Source organism: Muscardinus avellanarius, assembly GCF_963383645.1.
Source record: "Muscardinus avellanarius genome assembly, chromosome: 18".
NCBI classification, from domain to species: domain Eukaryota; kingdom Metazoa; phylum Chordata; class Mammalia; order Rodentia; family Gliridae; genus Muscardinus; species Muscardinus avellanarius.
Window position 1 is genome coordinate 47,196,783 of NC_137804.1, and position 18,237 is coordinate 47,215,019.

Consider the following 18,237-nt stretch of genomic DNA (forward strand, 5'->3'; position numbering starts at 1 on the left):
ATTGTCTTAAGACAATTCTGCAGTAAGTCCTCATGATTATGTGATCTTAAATAGAATGGCCCACAGTGCCATTACAACCATAACATCTTCATGTATTTGCTCAGTGCCATACATGTTGTGATGCAGGAGCTTATCTATTGACTGTGCAGGGCAGGAATGAGCCATGGAAGGCAGAGCACACCAAGAGGGGACAAGGAGAGACTTTCCCAGGAAATTATCATCCTCCAGCCCACCTTCCTGAGTCCACACAGTTGCAGAGGGATGCTGGGTCAGCATAGAATTCATCTGTTTGAGATATTTAGGACCATATAAGCATGAGGACTTAGTGCAGATTTATGAGGGAGATCAGGTCAGGATACAACCCTGGGTCTCCACTGGAGAAGGAGGACATGCAGGGAAAAGCTATATTCTCTCCTTCCTGGAGTGTTCCAGATCTCACAGCCTTTTCTTGAGGGTGGTGTTGAGGTCGTGTGACTGATGCCCCAATGTGCTCTTGTTAAGGAGACACAGGAGAATTAGGAATTAGGAATTGATGGCTGGCTTTTCAGTTCATTTTGAGTTAAGTTATGCATATGAGAGAAGATAAAGGTTCACTGAGGAACTTAATATTTGGTTGTGGGAGGAAGCATGTTGATCAAAGATAAGAAATTTTCAGTTAAAACTTTTGTCCAAAAGTTCAGTTAGATAAGCAGGCATGAGTCCAAGAGATGGGTTGTACATCCCAGTCACTACAGTTAAAAACAATCTACCAACTTAGGCACCGTGGCTCTTGCCTGTTATCTGGGTTCTTGGGAGACTGAGATTGGAGGATCACAGGTTTGAGGATAGCCTCAGCACCTTAGGCAGGTCTTTAGCAACTTACCAACACTCCATTTCAAAAAGAAATAGTAAAAAAGGTTGTGAATGTAACTCAGAGGTAGATACCCTGTATCAAGAAAAAAAATCCTACAAAACCCCCAAACAAAACCAATACACCAAGAGCATGTATGCTGTTACACAAGGAACCACACTGTACTGATAATTGCAATCATACAGCATGAAATGCATTAATAAAAACATTCAAATTAAAAAGCAATCTATTATGTTCTTGAAAAGTATCCAGAGAGCAGATCTTAAGTGTTCTCACTGTAGAGAGAGAAAGGTATGTGAGGTCTCCAGAAATTCCACAAAATATAGTTGTCTCAAAATATCTCAAATACCATAAATATATGCATTTTATGGCTATTTATATTTTTTAAAAATAAAAATTGGAAACTTATACAGAGAATATTCTCCATGAAGAGTGTTGGGATAAAATAGACATCATCACTAAATGAATATGGGGAAAAGCACTGAGTTCTTAGTGGTGGCTTTTTACAGGTCTCAGTAAGTTGCTGAGAACTTGGCTAAGTAGCTGATGCTGTAATCTGTGATAATGGCCAGTCTTCTACTCTGAATCACGTGTCCAGGGTCCATGATCCCCTTGCTCACTTACCTTCAGTTAGCACTCAAAGATGCACTGAGAATTTGGTGGAATAAGACCATCATGCCACAGGGACTCCTGCTCACCCTGTCCTGTCCCTCAGGGCAGTGGACTGTTGCCAAGTCTAAACTTCTGGGCTCTCAGCAACTCAGGGCTGCTGTGGTCCTCAGAGCCCTGCTGGACCATGATGAAATCATGGTGGGCATTGAGAAGCCAAGGCACAAACATGTTTTTGCAAAGTGTTTTCATCAGGATGGAGGTGACAGGTGTAGAGCCCCAGGCAGTGGGTCCCTGAGCTCCTGTTTGGGATGGCAGCAGAGCCATGAAATGACAGGGCGCTGGAGCTGCTTTGACCACAGCCAGATGGCTCAGGTCTCAGCTCTGTGACTCCCTTTGAATAACCCTTTTCCTTCTCCCTGCGTCTCTGCTGGGAAGCCTGTCTGCACACGTTGCACAAGCCCAGGACATCTGGCAACAGGGGACCACCATTGTGCCTGCACAGAGGACGCCTGGATCCTGCTTCTCACCTGAGCAGATCAGACTGAAAGCAGCACTGTCCATATATGGGGGAGCCTGAGATGTCCTTCTCTCTGTCCCTCTTCTTCCTGATTCTGCAGCTCTTGCACATGTCCTCATCCTCCAAGAAAGATGCTTTCTCGATGTGTTGGAAATACCAGAGGCCTAATATCCAGAAAGAAGGAGACCTGGTGCTGGGGCTCTTTTTCAAACTTTACTATGCAACGCAGGATTTCTCCATGGTCTGGTAATCTTCTTTAATGGAATCAAGGGGCAGATAACCTGCTATATAAGTTCCACTCTAAACCAGTGTTATGCTTGGCCATGGATGTGTGATTTTCTGTGTGTTTAATGTCTTCTTTTTTTGGCTCTGGGGATAGGATCCAGGGGCATCGTCCTCTGAGCTACACCCCCGGGTCTACTTTTAATTCTTTATTTAGAAACACGGTTTCACTGTGTTGCAGAGGGCCTCACTAAGAAGCTAGGGCTGTCTGCAAGTGACGATCCTCCTGTCTTGGCCTCCCAACAACTGTGATTACAAGCTTGTGCCTCCACCCTGGCTTGTTGCTATTTGTTTTTATAAAAAAAAGAAAACAGCCTTGGCCAGGCTTTGTAGCACAGGCTTAAGAGACCGTTTTTCCAAATTTAAGAAAATAAAAAATAGGTCTGGTAGTGTAGCCCAGAGGTAGAAAGGCTTCCAGGAACTACAGTACCACCAAGGGAAACAAAACAAAACAAAACAAAACAAAAAAACAGCCGCAGCAACTTAACAAAGCTCTCTTAAAAAAAAAAATTAAAAGGGATAGAGTGTTTTTCACAGGCAGAAAGACCCTAGGCTCTATCTCCAGTGCCATAGGAAAAATAAAAAAGGATTGGCTGTATCACAAAGGTAGAGTGGCCCTGGTTTTCATCCCCCAAATCACACACACACACACACACACACACACACACACACACACACACACATGCACACACACACACACCCATGAGAAAAGTTTTCCTTTAAAAAATGAATTATTTCAGAAACATAAGGCTTTGAGAGATAGCTCTAAAATCCAAGAACTACTTTTGGTAAATCTAGGTACAAAAATAGCAGAGAAGGGGCAGATGGGAGAAGAAGAAGGATCAAAGGACATTCTCTACAGAGAAAGAAAGTCCAGGAACACAAAGAGAAGATGTCAAAACCTACAAAAATTAATTATAGGTCCTGAATAATGTGTTCATGTTTGAAGAAAAACATGATGACCGGCCGGCTCTCTTAAGTGTCTGTGGATTAGATTATAACTGGTCAGTAAAGCATAAGCTACTCAGAATCCCTCTGGGAAACCTGAGAAAGGGGAAACTGCTTCCAAAGCTTTGGTCAGCAGGCAGGGCAGAGGCTGGCTAAGGATTCCTGAACACAAGGAGAACCAGCACTGCTTGCGGCTTGGTTCTTCTCTAAGAGGAAAAGGAGGACAGGTTTGTCTGAGCTGGCTTCTTGGCTCATGGCTATAATCTCAGCATTTGGGAGACAGACAGAAAAAACACAGGTTCAATGCAGGTCTCAGAAACTTAGTGAAACTCTTGGTACTCTACAGAGACCTATTTTCAAGAAAAAAACTATTATGTGGAGAGGGTGTGGCTCAACAGTAGAAAGCCTAGGTTCTGCTTGGGTTCAATCCTCAGTGTCATAAAACAAGAGGGTTTATGAAGAAGTGTGTGAGCCCCATTCATTCATTTCCCAACCAAATTCCTGCTCCTGTTGTACTCATCAATGCACCTCAAATTTAGAGAAACTTCAGCAAAGTGGTCCATTTGATAGCAGTAGCATCCAGCACATCTCCACCTCAGCCCACTCCAAATGTCTCACAAATTTCTCAAAGTTAAGGACACAATTTGCTTCTCAAAATCCAAGAGCCATTTCAAGATCATCATTTGCCCTACACGTTACTCGCACAGGGTCCAAAGGCCAGGGCCACCTCTGCATTGCCTCCTGGATCTAGTCTGTCTGGTGCTGATGCTGGCTCCGGACACAGCCATGAACCTCCTGACCTCATCTTCTCCCTGACGCTGCTCCTCTGTCCAGGTGGCTTTGGAAGAAATACCAACACGTGTTGGCCTTTTACTTCACCATCGAGGAGATCAACAGGGACCCACACCTGCTCCCCAACCTGACCTTGGGGTTTCAGATTTACAATGTCTACTCCAGTGAACAGAGGACCCTTCGTGACACTCTGAGGTGGCTGTCGAGAGGCGATGTGGTTCTCCCCAACTACGTGTGCAAGAGCAAGTACATTCCTGTTGCCGCCATCACTGGGACCTCACCAACATTTTCGGCTGAGATTGGAGCCCTGTTGCAGCTCTACAGAACCCCTCAGGTAAGTTGGCCAAGAATTCTGTAGAGAAATGTGCAGATTTCCCCTAGTGCTTGTCCCTAATGTGTGATCAAGACAAAGTGGAATTTGAGTGTGTATCTCTCACGAGGATTCAGGTGATTGGGTCTCAGTGAATTCCCAAACTCTGAGAAGATGAGCAGTGTGAGGAGAAAGATGAAGAAGGAGCTCCCGCTATTAAGCATCTACATGAGCAGGACATGGGGCTCACCTGTGGTCCCAGTACTTGGGAGGCTGAGGGAGCAGGAACACAGGTTGGAAACCAGGCTCAGAAACATAATGCGACCCTAGGCAAGTCAGGGAGATCCTGTTTCCAAATGAAAAATGCTCCATTTTGGGGAATGTAGCTTAGAGGTAGAATCCTCTTGAGCTCAATCCCCAATGCAAATGATTAAATAAATAAATAAATAAGTCTCAACAATATATTTATCTCCCACTCACTGAGAAGATTGACCCCTGATGGTTCAACCTGTAAGCCTCCTAGGAGACGTCCACATAATAGAGACTGTCCACACCGGACAGGACAATTTCAGAGGCCTCCACCAGAGAGTGTCAGGTGTAGGGAGAACAGCCCCTGGGCATGTCTGGCATTTGGGGCAACAATAAAGTCGATTGTGCCTCTAAGAATCCCAAGGAGAGTGGAGGCTCAGAGACACCTGTCCTGGGACTTACTCACAGCCTCTGCCCAGCCTGCCTCGCTCACGTCCATCCAAGCGGATCTCTTGAGGGCCCACACAGTGACATTCCCCCTAAAGCATATGATTAGGAATTCATTGTTAGAGCACCCAGCCAGCTGGAGAATTGGGATATGGCTGGAGGAGGTGGTTGTGGGCATAGTCTTGGAAAATGTGTCTGTCCCTGGATCCCCCATCTCACTTGCTGCTTTCTCCTGCCATGAGCTGTGAGCTCTGTCCCTCTGCCATGTCTTGTCACCAAAGTCTCGGACATGAGGCATCTGAACATGGATAGAGGAATGGCAACTCCAGAAATTCTAAATCTGTGAACCTAGTATACCTTTCCTCATCTCAGCTGTGGTCATCAGGCACTTTGGTCGGAGTGATGACAGAGCTGAGGAATCAGACCTCCCCGTGTCACTGCTTATTTGCAGGAAGCTCTGGAAACACTTCTAACACTCAGGATGGTGTCACTGCCAAACACAGGTAGTAGCTTAGAAGCATTTTGTTCAGGGAGAAGTAAGTTTTAGAAAACTAGAGACTGTAAATAAAAGTAATCCTTAATAGGACTTCAGTCGTTGCATTCATAAATGAAGTCCAGACTGCCAGGAGTTCAGTGTAGTAAGAAGACATTCCATCTTTGCCGTGCCCAGGCATTATGGGTCGCTGGTGCTGGCTCTGTTCCACAAGAGCAAATACAACCTGCTACTTCAGTGCTGAACCCCACACCATATCTCTCATTCCCAGGAAGGAGGTGGAAGCAGTTGCAGATTTTACCTTTCTATTTCTTTGCCTTTTTAAATTGCGGTACTGTGCACCAAACCAGGGGCATTCCACTTTTAAGTAACACCCCAAGACCCATTTTATTTTTATTTTGAATCAGAGCCTAACTAAGTTGCAGAGGCTGACTGAGAACTTGCGATCCTCCTTTCTCAGTCAACCAAGTAAAGGGATTATGATTGTATGTCAGTGTGTGTCCTCTTCCCTTTTTTTTTTTGTGGGTCTGGGGGTGGAACCCAGGGGCATTTGACCTCTGAGCTACACCCCCTGCCCTATTTTTTATTCTTTATTTTGAAACCGTGTCTCACTGAGTTGCGGAGGGCCTCACTAAGTAGCTGAGGCTGTCCCCGAACCGTGATCCTCTGGTCTCAGCCTCCCAAATGCTGGGATTACAAGCATGCGCCACCACGCCCGGCTTTCCTCTTCCCTTTTTAAAGGTAAGAACACTCTGACATAAAGTGTTTTCTGTGCCCACAATGAGCGAACAGATAAGGTCTATAGGTCTTCCCTTCCACTCAAAAGTATTTTATTCAGTTGAATCCCACTCAAAAGTATTTTATTCAGTTGAATCTCAATCTTTCTCTCTCTCTCTCTCTCTCTCTCTCTCTCTCTCTCTCTCTCTCTCTCTCTCTCTCTCTCTCTCTCTCCTTCTTCCTTTCCACCTCCCTTTCCCTTTCCATTTCTCTCTTTCTCTGATTTGAACTTGGGGAGATTCTATTCCAGGACAGAGAACCTGAATTTTTTGTTAATAATTATTTTTGACCCTGGAGACTGAACTCAGAAGTATTCTACCTTCAAAATATACCCCCAAGTTCATTTTTTATTTTTTATTTGGAATCATGGTCACACTGAGTTGCAGAGGGCCTCCCTAAGTAGTTGAGGCTGTCTGAGAACCGCGATACTCATGTCTCAGCCTCCCAAGTGTTGCAATTACAAATGTCTGCCACCAAACCTGGCTCATTTTTTTCTTTGAAATAGCACCTTGCCAATTTGCTGATGGGGGTCTCCAACATGCAATCCTCCTGTCTGAGCCTCACAACCATGGAGGTCACTGATGTGTGCAACTTTGCTTGTCCAATTAGCCCTGTAATATACAGATGTCTAATTCTTTTCTCAGGAGAGACAATGCCAAGGCTCAATAAACTCAGAATCATATTTTGTTTGCTTGCTCAGGTCACGTATGGACCTTTTCATCCAATGCTAAGTGACAAAGAGCAGTTCCCATCACTCTACCAGATGGCCCCGGAGGACAGCTCTCTGGTCCATGCAATGGTGTCATTACTTTGGCATTTTGGCTGGACATGGGTGGCGATCTTCATATCTGATGACTTGAAAGGAGAACAGTTCCTTCAGGCTCTGAATGTGGAAATGGTGAAGAAAGATATCTGTGTGGCATTTACAGAAAGGCTCCCTGCCTTTAAGAAAGCAGAGAGAGCAAGTGTCTTCTCTGCCCTGAGCAGGCTCAGCATTCCACCTGCAAACGTGCATATACTCTATGGAGAAGCAGAGAGTCTCATCATAGTGGACCTCATGGCATCTTTCTTTCTCACCACAGGGAAGGTGTGGATCATGGCAGATAAGTGGGATATCACTGTGTTGGAGATTATGCATATACTCAATTCTTTCCATGGAAGCTTCTCATTTTCAGAACATAAACGAGAAATCCCTGGCTTCCAAAAATTTCTCAAGTACGTCCACCCTTCCCAGTACCCAGATGATTTTTTCTTCAGTAAATATTGGACTTCCCATTTTAACTGCTCCCCCACTTTGTCATCATGTGGGAAAATTGGAGAGTGTGGACCAAATACCTCCTTGGAATCTTTGATAGGAGATATCGACATGATGACCTTATCTGACTCCAGTTATTTCCTCTATAATGCTGTGTATGCCGTGGTCCACGTCCTCCATGCGGTGCTTGTGGAGAGAATTGCATGGGGATCTCCAGAGGATGCAGAGCATCCCAGGCTCCCTCCATGGCAGGTAAGGCTTCCCCAGGAGCAGGCCAGGGCTGAGCACCTGCTGGCACCCTCGGGACCATAGTGAGGGGCATCATGACTGTGTTTTCATCTCTAGATCAGCAGGACCAGGCAACAAGGAACATGGGCACCTTCACACTGGCTGTAGGTGTGACTGGAACTGTTACCCATGTGGAGAGAATTCTGCTTCTGGGAGCTTCCATCTCAGACTATTAAATTACAAACCTGAACCAGGAAAGCATGTTCTATTGCAGGATGTAATGCTTTCAAATATGTGAACACAACTCATAAATGAGAGGGTGATTAAAATTGCTTTAATCTGTACATTCTTTAGAATGTATCTAATGCCAGGAGACATGGACTGAGTGCCCATGTCTGATTCAGGGTGCTTTGCTTCCATAAAGTGGACTCTACCCATCGAGGCTCTATTACTCTATATCTCTATTACATATCAGATGACTCTGGTAAATGAATTGTTCTGAAACCTCTTCCTGCACTTTCTTCCTCCTCCTTCTTACTGTTCCATATTATTTTCGAAGACAGGACACCCCCAGCCCTTTAAATGTTTTTCAATGTCTTTCAATTTTTATATTAGTTTTGAACATGGTTTCAAAAGTTTATGAGAGCCTCACTCAGAGGCTGAGGTGGGCCTTGAACCCTAAATTCTCCTGTCTCAGCCTCCCAAGTACTTGGTGACAGGAATGTGCCACTACATTCAGTTTAAACATTATTATTTTCCCCAAACCTATAAAAATAACTGGAATGTAGCTTTTGGCTTTACTTCTAAGTAGGAGACCATGGATGGTTCCTATCATCTCAGACTGCCCTCCAGATTTGAGATGGATGTTTATTGATTTTAATTCTGGCTGATCTGAATCTATGTCTATGTATGACATATGTTTTTCAACTCATTAACAATAGTCAACATCACTAATCAGATTCCTGGAATATCTAAATAAGTTTACTCTGTAGACAAAGGCAAATCTGTAAAAAGCAAGTCTCATCTACCATGTAATTTCTATTTTTCCTATAATAATGTGCAATGTGCCATTTGGTTCTTATTAGAAGTTGCTGCTTAGAAAGGGAGGTCACTGTGTCCAGGTGGATTGCAAAGGTGGAGGGGTCAATTATTTAGAACAGCAAAAGAGGTTTGTGATTTTTCTGAACACAGTGCCCTGGGCATCAGAGATCTACAGATTAGCACGTTTGATTCAAAACCTCCTTAGAATTGAGAGCTGTTTTTTTGAGTTGGGAGACATGTATAGATCCCTGTCATGTCCCAAGACAATAGCCTGGTCACTAAGATGGTCCAACAGCAGAGACTAGGGTCCCATATTCTGCCTCCTTAAAACCTTCATTGATATAAAACTGATAAGCACAATTAATTGCACATATTTAATCTTTCTATGTTTTTTTTTTGGTGGTACTGGGGATGGAACCCTTCTACCTCTGGGCTACACTTCCAGACCTATTTTATATTTTATTTGGAAACAGTGTCTCTTAAGCCAGCAAGGCTGGCTTTAAACCTGCGCAATCCTTCTGTCCCCACCTCACAAGTGGGGGGATTACAAGCATGCACCACCAGGCCCGGCAATCTTTCTGTTTTGGTGAAGTGTGACATGCACACAACAGGCTGCCCTCCCCAGGATGCGGGTTCTGAAAAGCCCCATCACTCTTGTGTCCTTACTAAGTACAAGGATTGGCTTCCAAGCTGCTCCAAATAAACTTTGCTGGACAGGGTTGTGGCAGATACTCTGCCAGTGCCACCCTCTTGACACATCCTAGAATCCCTGGACTCCAGGGCTCCACCTCTGTGCCCATGGGAGAACTCTTCCCTTCCCTAGAGCCCACAAGAGGTGACCATTGAATCCTACCGATGAGTATCTTTCCCCAGAAGGAATCCTGAGCCTAGGGAGGTGGGAAGAAGGACTGCCTAGGAATTAAGGGCTTTCCACCTTCCATATGTATGCATGCCTCATTGCCAAATTATTGCCTTTCCTCCAGCTCCATTCACACCTGAAGAAACTCCAGTTTACCAACAGTGCTGGACAGCTCATATCCTTAGACAAGAAAGGAAGCCACGGGGTCTCATACGATATCCAGAACGCTGTGAATTTCCCTGGTGGTCTTGGGTTGCTGGCTAAAGTAGGGGAGTTTGCCTCTGGAAGTCCACTACATCAAGGCTTGGTCATCAATGAGAAGATCATAGAGTGGCCTATTGGCTTCACACAGGTATGATTCTGTTTCCTTATTGAATAAAAATAAGTACATAGTAGAGTCAGGGCCAGGTGTGAAGGAACATGTGTGAATCCTAGTAACTTGGGATGCTGATACAGGAAGACTGCAGGTTCCACACAGCCTGAACAACATAGCAAGACTGTTTCAAAAACATAAATAAAGCTGGGTATGGTGGTGCATGCTTGTAATCCCCGTGCTAGTGAGGCATAGACAGGAGTATTGCGCAGGTTCGAAGCTAGCCGTGCTGGCTTCAGAGACCCTGTTTCAAAATATAAAGTAGGTCTGGGAGTGAAGCACGGAGGTAGAAGGGCTTCCAGGAACCCCAGTACCACCAAAACAACATCAAAAACAAAAATAAAAGTAAACACAAATATAAAAATAGAACAGGGCTAGCTCAGTTGTAGACTTGCCCTGGATTTAATCAATAGTACCACAGTAAAAAAATGAATTGATAAATAAAAAACAAATAAACAAACAAATAGGGTCTTGAAGGGCTTAGGGTACAGCTCAGGAGTATAGCTATTGCCTGGCATGCTCAAGATTCTGGGTTCATTCCCAATTACTGCAAAAGTAGTTAAGTAAATAGAGTCCTAAGGTGATGCCAAGTGTGAATGCTTTATCTTAGCACCAAGTGGTGTGTAACACACTCTGAGTTTCTCTATAGAATTGATGTAGAGATAGATGTAGAGATAGATGGAGATAGAGTGAGAGAGATAGGGAGAGAGAGAGAGAGAGAGAGAGAGAGAGAGAGAGAGAGAGAGAGAGAGAGAGAGAGAGAGAAGCACAATCTCCAATCAAAGATACAAATCTGTAATATTATGAGGCATACGAGCTGAAAGAACCACAGAGAATCTCAAACAGAAATGAGGTTACATAAGAAGAGATAGAAGTCTGGGTGTTTGGCTGGTGATGTCTAACCCAACATGATCCTGTGCCATGGTGACATTTGGTGATAACTTGAGGAGATACAGCAGCTCAGCATAGGAACCCTGAATCAGGTGTCCCTGTAGGATCCCATGGTAACATTTGGTGTTATTGGAGATGACCTTCCCTTTCAGGTCAAAGTTCTTTCTTTTTGGAGAGGGATTCTGGCTTACTGTTAAAGTAGACAATAACACAGCACACTCTAACCATCACCTCTTTTCCCTCAGACTCCTCAGTCTGTGTGCAGCCAGAGCTGTGGCCCAGGATTCAGGAGAATCCCCCAGGAAGGAAGACCAGTCTGCTGTTTTGCCTGTGTTCTATGCCCAGAGGGGCACATTTCCAATAAAACAGGTAAATTTCACCCTATAGTAATCTTCTCTGTCACATTTCTCAGGGATAGGAGGTGCTGTATGGTATAGGAAGTCGACCTCTGGGTTGAGCATGTATCAGGAAAGCTTTCTGTTGAAGGCTCTGGGTAGTGTTATAAGCATGGCAGTCCTCCTGTCATGAGAAGACCCAGGGTTGTGGGAAGGGACTTGGTGACATGCAGAGCCACAGGAGGAGCCACCTGGACTCACAGTGAGCTCAGTGTCTCTGGGAGCGTGGGTTCAGGATTCTCCAGCTCAGACATGACACAGTCTGCTCAAGGGCTTCTCTTGAACATCAGGGGGCATCCTGTCCTCACAGTAACATTGCAGTGGTGACCGTGGATTAGATGTGGCAAGGAGGACAAATCAATAACTATGAACTACTGATGTTTCCCTTCCAGAATCAGAGCAGTGTACCCAGTGCCACCCAAATGAGTACCCAAACAAAGAGAAGATTCTCTGCCTCCCCAAGGTGGTGTCCTTCCTGGCTTATGAGGAGCCCTTGGGGATGGCTCTGGCCTGTGCTGCTCTGGGCTTCTCTGCGCTCACAGCTGGGGTTCTTGGGGTCTTTGTGAAGCACAGAGACTCTGCCATCATCAAGGCCAACAACCGTGCTCTCAGCTACGTCCTGCTCATTTCCCTCGTCTTCTGCTTTCTCTGCTCCTTGCTCTTCATTGGCCGTCCCAACATGGCCACCTGCATCCTCCAGCAGATTACCTTTGGAGTTGGGTTCACTGTGGCTGTTTCCACTGTCTTGGCCAAAACTGTCACTGTGGTTCTGGCCTTCAAGGCCACTGGTCCTGGGAGGAGGATGAGGCAGCTCCTGGTGTCAGGGGCTCCTAATTTCATCATCCCCATCTGCTCCCTGATCCAAGTGATGCTCTGTGCCATCTGGCTGGGAACATCTCCTCCCTTCATTGACACTGATGCACACTCTGAACATGGCCATATCTTCATCGTGTGCAACAAGGGCTCAGTCACCGCCTTCTACTGTGTCCTGGGATACCTGGGCTCTCTGGCCCTGGGGAGCTTCACGGTGGCTTTCCTGGCCAGGAACCTGCCTGACACCTTCAACGAAGCCAAGTTCCTGACCTTCAGCACGCTGCTGTTCTGTAGTGTCTGGGTCACCTTCCTCCCTGTCTACCATAGCAGCAAGGGGAAGGCCATGGTGGCCGTGGAGGTCTTCTCCATCTTGGCCTCCAGTGCGGGGCTCCTGGGCTGCATCTTTGCCCCCAAGTGCTACATCATTCTCCTAAGACCTGAGAAGAACTCTCTGAAAGGTCTGAAGGACAGAAGTTCTAGGAGAAATAAGATTTCTGAGGACTTTTCTTATAAATCACCCTCTCTTTTTTAAAGCTTGAGACAAAAGCTTGAGACAGATGAAGTGGGGATAATATAGCAACAGCCAGGTATGGTGCTGCATGCCTGGAATCCCAAAAGTGTGTGTGTGGGGGGCTGAGGCAGGAGGATAAAGGTTTGCAGCCAGCGTCAGTATTTAGAGAGTCCTCAACAATTTAGTGAGATCTTTTCTTTAAATAAAAGAAAGAAGAGGGCCAGGCTTGGTGGTGCACACTTATAATCCCTGTATTTGGGAGGTGGAGACAGGAGGATCACACAGGTTCTAAGCCAGCCTCACTGGATTAAGAGACCTATTTCCAAATACAAATATAAAATAGGTTTGGGAGTGTAGCCCAGAAGTAGAAAGGCATCCAGGAACCCCATTATTACAAAAAAAAAATAAAAATAAAAAAATAAAAAGTAAAAAAAGGCTGGGGTAGGAGTGACTCAGAGTTAGAATATCTCTGAGTTATATCCCTCATACTACCTCCCATAATTATACACACAAATATAATAGAACTTAAAATTAAAATGAGTACTCAATATTTATAATTTAATCCTGGATTTTTATGAGAAATGCTATAGAAGTGTCTGAACATTTATTACCAATACATTAGAATACTTTGGTATGTCAAAGTAACCCCTACAAACAAAGGAACAATTTACTTGAAAATATCTAAACCCATAGGTGCCTGATTAGTGCATATCAAAATAAATAAAAAATACTATTTTAAGCATAATCATCTGGAAAATTCTATCATTAAGAAGGTTAAAAGAAAACTCTGAACTTACATAGTACAACACCACGATGAGATTGGTTCAAGTAGGTACCCTGTGTCTCTATATTAGAGAATATAGACTGTTTTCAAAGACTCAGAAAGCCTGCACAGGTTTTGTGAGTGAGTAGTTTAAGAGTTAGCTACATTATTCAGTGTGTCCCGCACCCTGTTGAAGACAGACAACCCCTTTGACTCAATGGTCAGCCCCTACTTTCACCCAGAATTGCATAGGAAAAGTTTTTTAGTTTTATTTTTTTGTGGCACTGGGGACTGTGTGTCTCGTCACACCCAATTGTCTTTTTACAATGTCCCGAGTTTCACGCATGGAGAAACCGGGAATTATCTAAGTGAAGTTAGACTCAGTTTGAATTTTGGGTGGTTGCTTTGACAAAGCCAATTAGCAACAAATAAGCATTAAACAATACATGTCATACAAGCAAGTCTAGCCATTTAGGTTGAATAAGTGTGCTGGACAACACACAGTTATTTAAGTTCAGAGCACTTTAATTAATTAGAAAAATAATGCTAGAAATAATTTTAGAAATAAAAATATGATACAAACAAACAGGGAGTGGGAAATGATGAATCAAGTCCAGAAATGGAAGAGGAGATTCAGGAGTTGATAGAGTGGTTTGGAGTCTTGGGATCCTCAGCAGGGACAAGAGCAGGGCCGCAGTGGTCCCTGGACGATAGTGCCGCACAGGGTTGGGCTGCTGTGGTGTCAGCAAAGTGCCCCACGCTACTTGTAGGAAGGCAGGGCTCTTCCTAGGACTTCATGGGCACTGCACAGCATCTTGGCAGCTCCTACAGGTTCATCCAACACCATCAGACTCCTGTCAGTAGTCTCAAATGTATTGACAACGTGTGTCCATCAGAGGAGAGGAGATAGCTCCTGACCTGGGGTCTGTTATCAACTGCAGTACAGATGTGCTGGTCTGAGCCCTAGGCTGACCATCCACACAAGTTTCTGAAGTTATAAGCTGGGAGACATAAACAAATTGTTCATGAATTTCTCAAGTTGTTTGAGGTACTATCTGGCATGTGTAAACAAGTTGTTTATTTATGAGTTTCTGAAAATTGTTTTATAAACCATACTCTATACACCTTTGGCTGGTATTGAACACTAACTCTGGTATTGATTTACAAACTGTGAACAGCAGGCAGAGTCTGGGCACGTACAGGCACTCAGGCAGGGAGAGGCAGCAGCTTGGCCTGGTCCACTGCAGAGCTTCACTCCCATCGGCCCTTTGTCCTAATGATACCCATAGCAGAAATATAAATGCAATTCAAGCCCTTAGCTTTAAAAATACAAACAGGAAATCAGCACTTCTGTTACCTCCTCATTTGTGACCTGGCCTTTCTTTCAAAGAACCTATAGTTGATGGGCAACTGATACAGCTGTGATTAAAAAAACAAGATGAGGCCGGTCATGGTGGCGCATGCTTGTAATCCCCGCGCTTGGGAGACAGAGACAGGAGGATTGCGGAGGTTCGAAGCCAGCCACGTGCGCTGGCTTAGGAGACCCTGTTTCCAAATAAAAATGTAAAAATAAGTCTGGGAGTGTAGCCCGGAGGTAGAAGGGCTTCCAGGAACCCCAGTACCACCAAACAAACAAACAAACAAACAAACAAACAAGATGAATCATTAACTTTTGCTCTTAGTAGGTGCATTTCCCAGAGACAAGAGGCACCACCTGCCAAGAAATAAGTTGCTACACATTACCTTATTTTTTTTTAAATCTCATTTTTTTGGTTATATGATGTTCCTGAAACCCTTCTACTTCCCGGCTATACTCCCAGACCTATTTTATATTTTTCTTTGCAAACAGGGTCTTAAGCCAGCAAGGCTCGCTTCAAACCTGTGCAATCCTCCTGTCTCCATCTCCCAAGCAAGGGGATTACAAGCGTGGGCCACCAGCCTGGCTACATATTACCTTATTAACAGCTATAAGAACTTCCCAGTTAAAAAAAAACCTAACCCTGTATCTAAAAGCTGCGGAGAGAAAGTTGGGCAGCATTCCATTTTGTGGCTCTCTAGCATTTCTGCCAGGCAAACAGCTCCCTTTCTAATTTCTACTGACTTTGTATTAAAAATTTGTTGCAGCTGCACTGAGACGTCTATTGATTTGAATTTCCTGGTTCAATTTATCTATTTGAATGGAGGAAAAGAGCCCACAGTGCTGTTACAACTGTAACACCTTCCTGTGTTTGCTCAGTGCCATGCATGTTGTGATGCAGGTGGTTATGTATGTACTGGGCTGGGCTGGGAAGAGCCACAGAAGGCAGAGCCTACCATGAGGGGAAAGGAAGAGACGTTCCCAGGAAGTGAGCATCCCCCAGCCCACCAACTTGAGTGCACAGAGTTGCAGAGGGATGCTGGGTCAGCATAGAATTCCTTTTGTTTGAGATACTTAAGACCATATAAGCATGAGGACTTAGTGCAGATTTATGAGGGAGACTAGGTCAGGGTACAACACTGGATCTCCACTGGAGGAGGAAAACCTTCAGGGAAAGCTCCATTCTCTTCTTCCATATCTCACAGCCTTTTCTCTTAGGGTGGTGTTGAGGTCATGTGACTGATGCCCAACTGTGCCCATTTTAAGGAGACACAGGAGTATTAGGATTTAGTATTTCATGTTTGGCTCTTCAGTTCATTTGAGATAAGTTTGCATATGCTAAAAAGTAAAGGATCACTGAGGAAATAAATATTCCATTGGGTGGTTGTTTATTAAAGGTAAGAAATTTATAGTTAAAAGTTTTGTCCAAAATTTTAGTTAGATAAGGAGAAATTATTGCAAGAAATGGATTTTACATAAGAGTAACTACAGTTAAAAACAATAAAATCTTGGACATAGTAGTGCATGCCTATTATCTCGATCCTTAGGAGGCTGAGATTGGATGATCACAGATTTGAGGAAAGCCTCAGCATCTTAGCCAGGTCTTCAGCAATTTTCTGAGATCCAAATATCAAAATAAAACTAAAAGTGTTGCAAATATAACTCATAATTAGACTACCCAGTGCCACGAAAAAAATCCCAACAAAAACTGAAACAAACAAATCCAATACACCAAGAAGTGTAGGCATGTGTGCTGTGTCACACTGAACCTCAGTGTGCTGTAAAACTGTAATTATACAGCATGAAATGCAGTAATAAAAGCATTCAAATTATAAAGCAATCTACTGTCTTCTTGAAAAATACCAACAGAGCAGACCTTAAGTGTTCTCACCATAGAAAGAGAATGGTATGCGAGGTATCCAGAATTCCACAATATATACTTGCATCAAAAGTCTAGCTCGGCATGGTGGTGCACACTTGTAATCCCAGCATTTGAGGGGCTGAGACAGGAAGATTGTGGCTCGTGGGCAGCCTCAGTTACTAGTGAGGCCCTTTGCAAGTCAGTGAGACCCTGTTTCAAAAGAAAGAATAAAAAATAGATCTGAGGGTATGGATCAGAGGTAGAATGCCCCTGAGTTTCATTTCCAGCACCTCAAAAAAATCTCAAACAGCATAAACATGCATTTTATGGATTTTAATTTTTTATAGAATTAAAAATAGGAAAACTGTAGACAAGGATTTTTACGAAGAGTGCTGGAAAATAATTGAGATGCAGCACTGGATGAATAGCAGGCAAAGCACGGAGTTTCCTTAGTCTTGACTTGTCAAACCATGCCATGGTGACATCTTGCTTCCATTTCCCAGTGGGAAAGACAGTGGGTCAGGCTGCAGGAAGTTTCCTTTTTCAAAGGGTTGGGGTGTGGTACAGATCTTCTAAATTTAGGATAGTGTTCAGGTGCTTCTCACTGAGACATCACAGGAAGTCTGTCCTAACAGTGACATTGCAGGCGTGAAAATGGACTTTGATGTGGCAAAAAAAAACCCAACCCAAACACCTCAATTAAATGAAATGCTTATTTTCCCCTCCAGATGCAGAGCAGTGTACACGGTGTCCCCCGAACAAGTACCCAAACACTGAGAGTAGCCGCTGCCTCCCCAGGGTGGTGGCCTTCCTGGCATGAGGACCCCCTGGGGACGGTTCTGGCCTGTGTTGCTCTGGGCTTCTCTGCACTCACAGCGGGGGTTCTTGGGGTGTTTGTGAAGCACAGAGACTCTGCCATCCTAATCAATCTAAAGTGCTCTCAGCTATGTCCTGCTCATCTCACTCACCTTCTGCTTCCTCTGCTCCTTGCTCTTCATTGGCGATCCCAACATGGCCACATGCATCCTCCAGCAGATTACCTTCGGAGTTGGGTTCACTGTGGCTGTTTCCATTGTCTTGGCCAAAACTGTCACTGTGGTTCTGGCCTTCAAGGCCACTGGTCCTGGGAGGAGGATGAGGCAGCTCCTGGTGTCAGGGGCACCTAATTTCATCATCCCCATCTGCTCCCTGATCCAAGTGATGCTCTGTGCAACCTGGCTGTGAACCTCTCCTCCCTTCATTGACACCGATGCATACTCTGTACAAGGCCACATCTTCATCATGTGCAACAAGGGCTCAGTCACCGCCTTCTACTGTGTCCTGGGATACCTGGACTCCCTGGCCCTGGGGAGCTTCACTATGGCTTTCCTGGCCAGGAACCTTTCTGACACCTTCAACGAAGCCAAGTTCCTGACCTTCAGCATGCTGCTGTTCTGAAGTGTCTGGGTCACCTTCCTCCCTGTCTAAGACAGCAAAAAGGGAAAGGCACATGCTCACTGCATATAAAAATAAATAAAATAATAATTTACAAGCATGTTCATTTGGAAAACTTCATCATTAATAAGTTTAAAAGAAAACCCAGATTTACATACTACAACACCACAATTAGCTTG

At 44.5% G+C, this 18,237-nt stretch overlaps 1 protein-coding gene across 1 annotated transcript; it reads left to right on the forward strand.

Annotated features, from left to right (window-relative positions):
* Positions 1-2,025: 2,025 nt before the first annotated feature.
* On the forward strand, positions 2,026-17,444 carry LOC308276723 (vomeronasal type-2 receptor 116-like; the record flags this gene model as incomplete). The annotated part of the gene is made up of 7 exons (XM_080715563.1): positions 2,026-2,225; positions 4,044-4,335; positions 6,978-7,784; positions 9,785-10,012; positions 11,170-11,293; positions 11,712-12,590; positions 17,353-17,444. 7 exons carry the CDS (start codon positions 2,026-2,028, stop codon positions 17,442-17,444), a joined length of 2,622 nt encoding a protein of 873 aa, XP_080571689.1.
* Between the last annotated feature and the right edge of the window lie 793 nt (positions 17,445-18,237).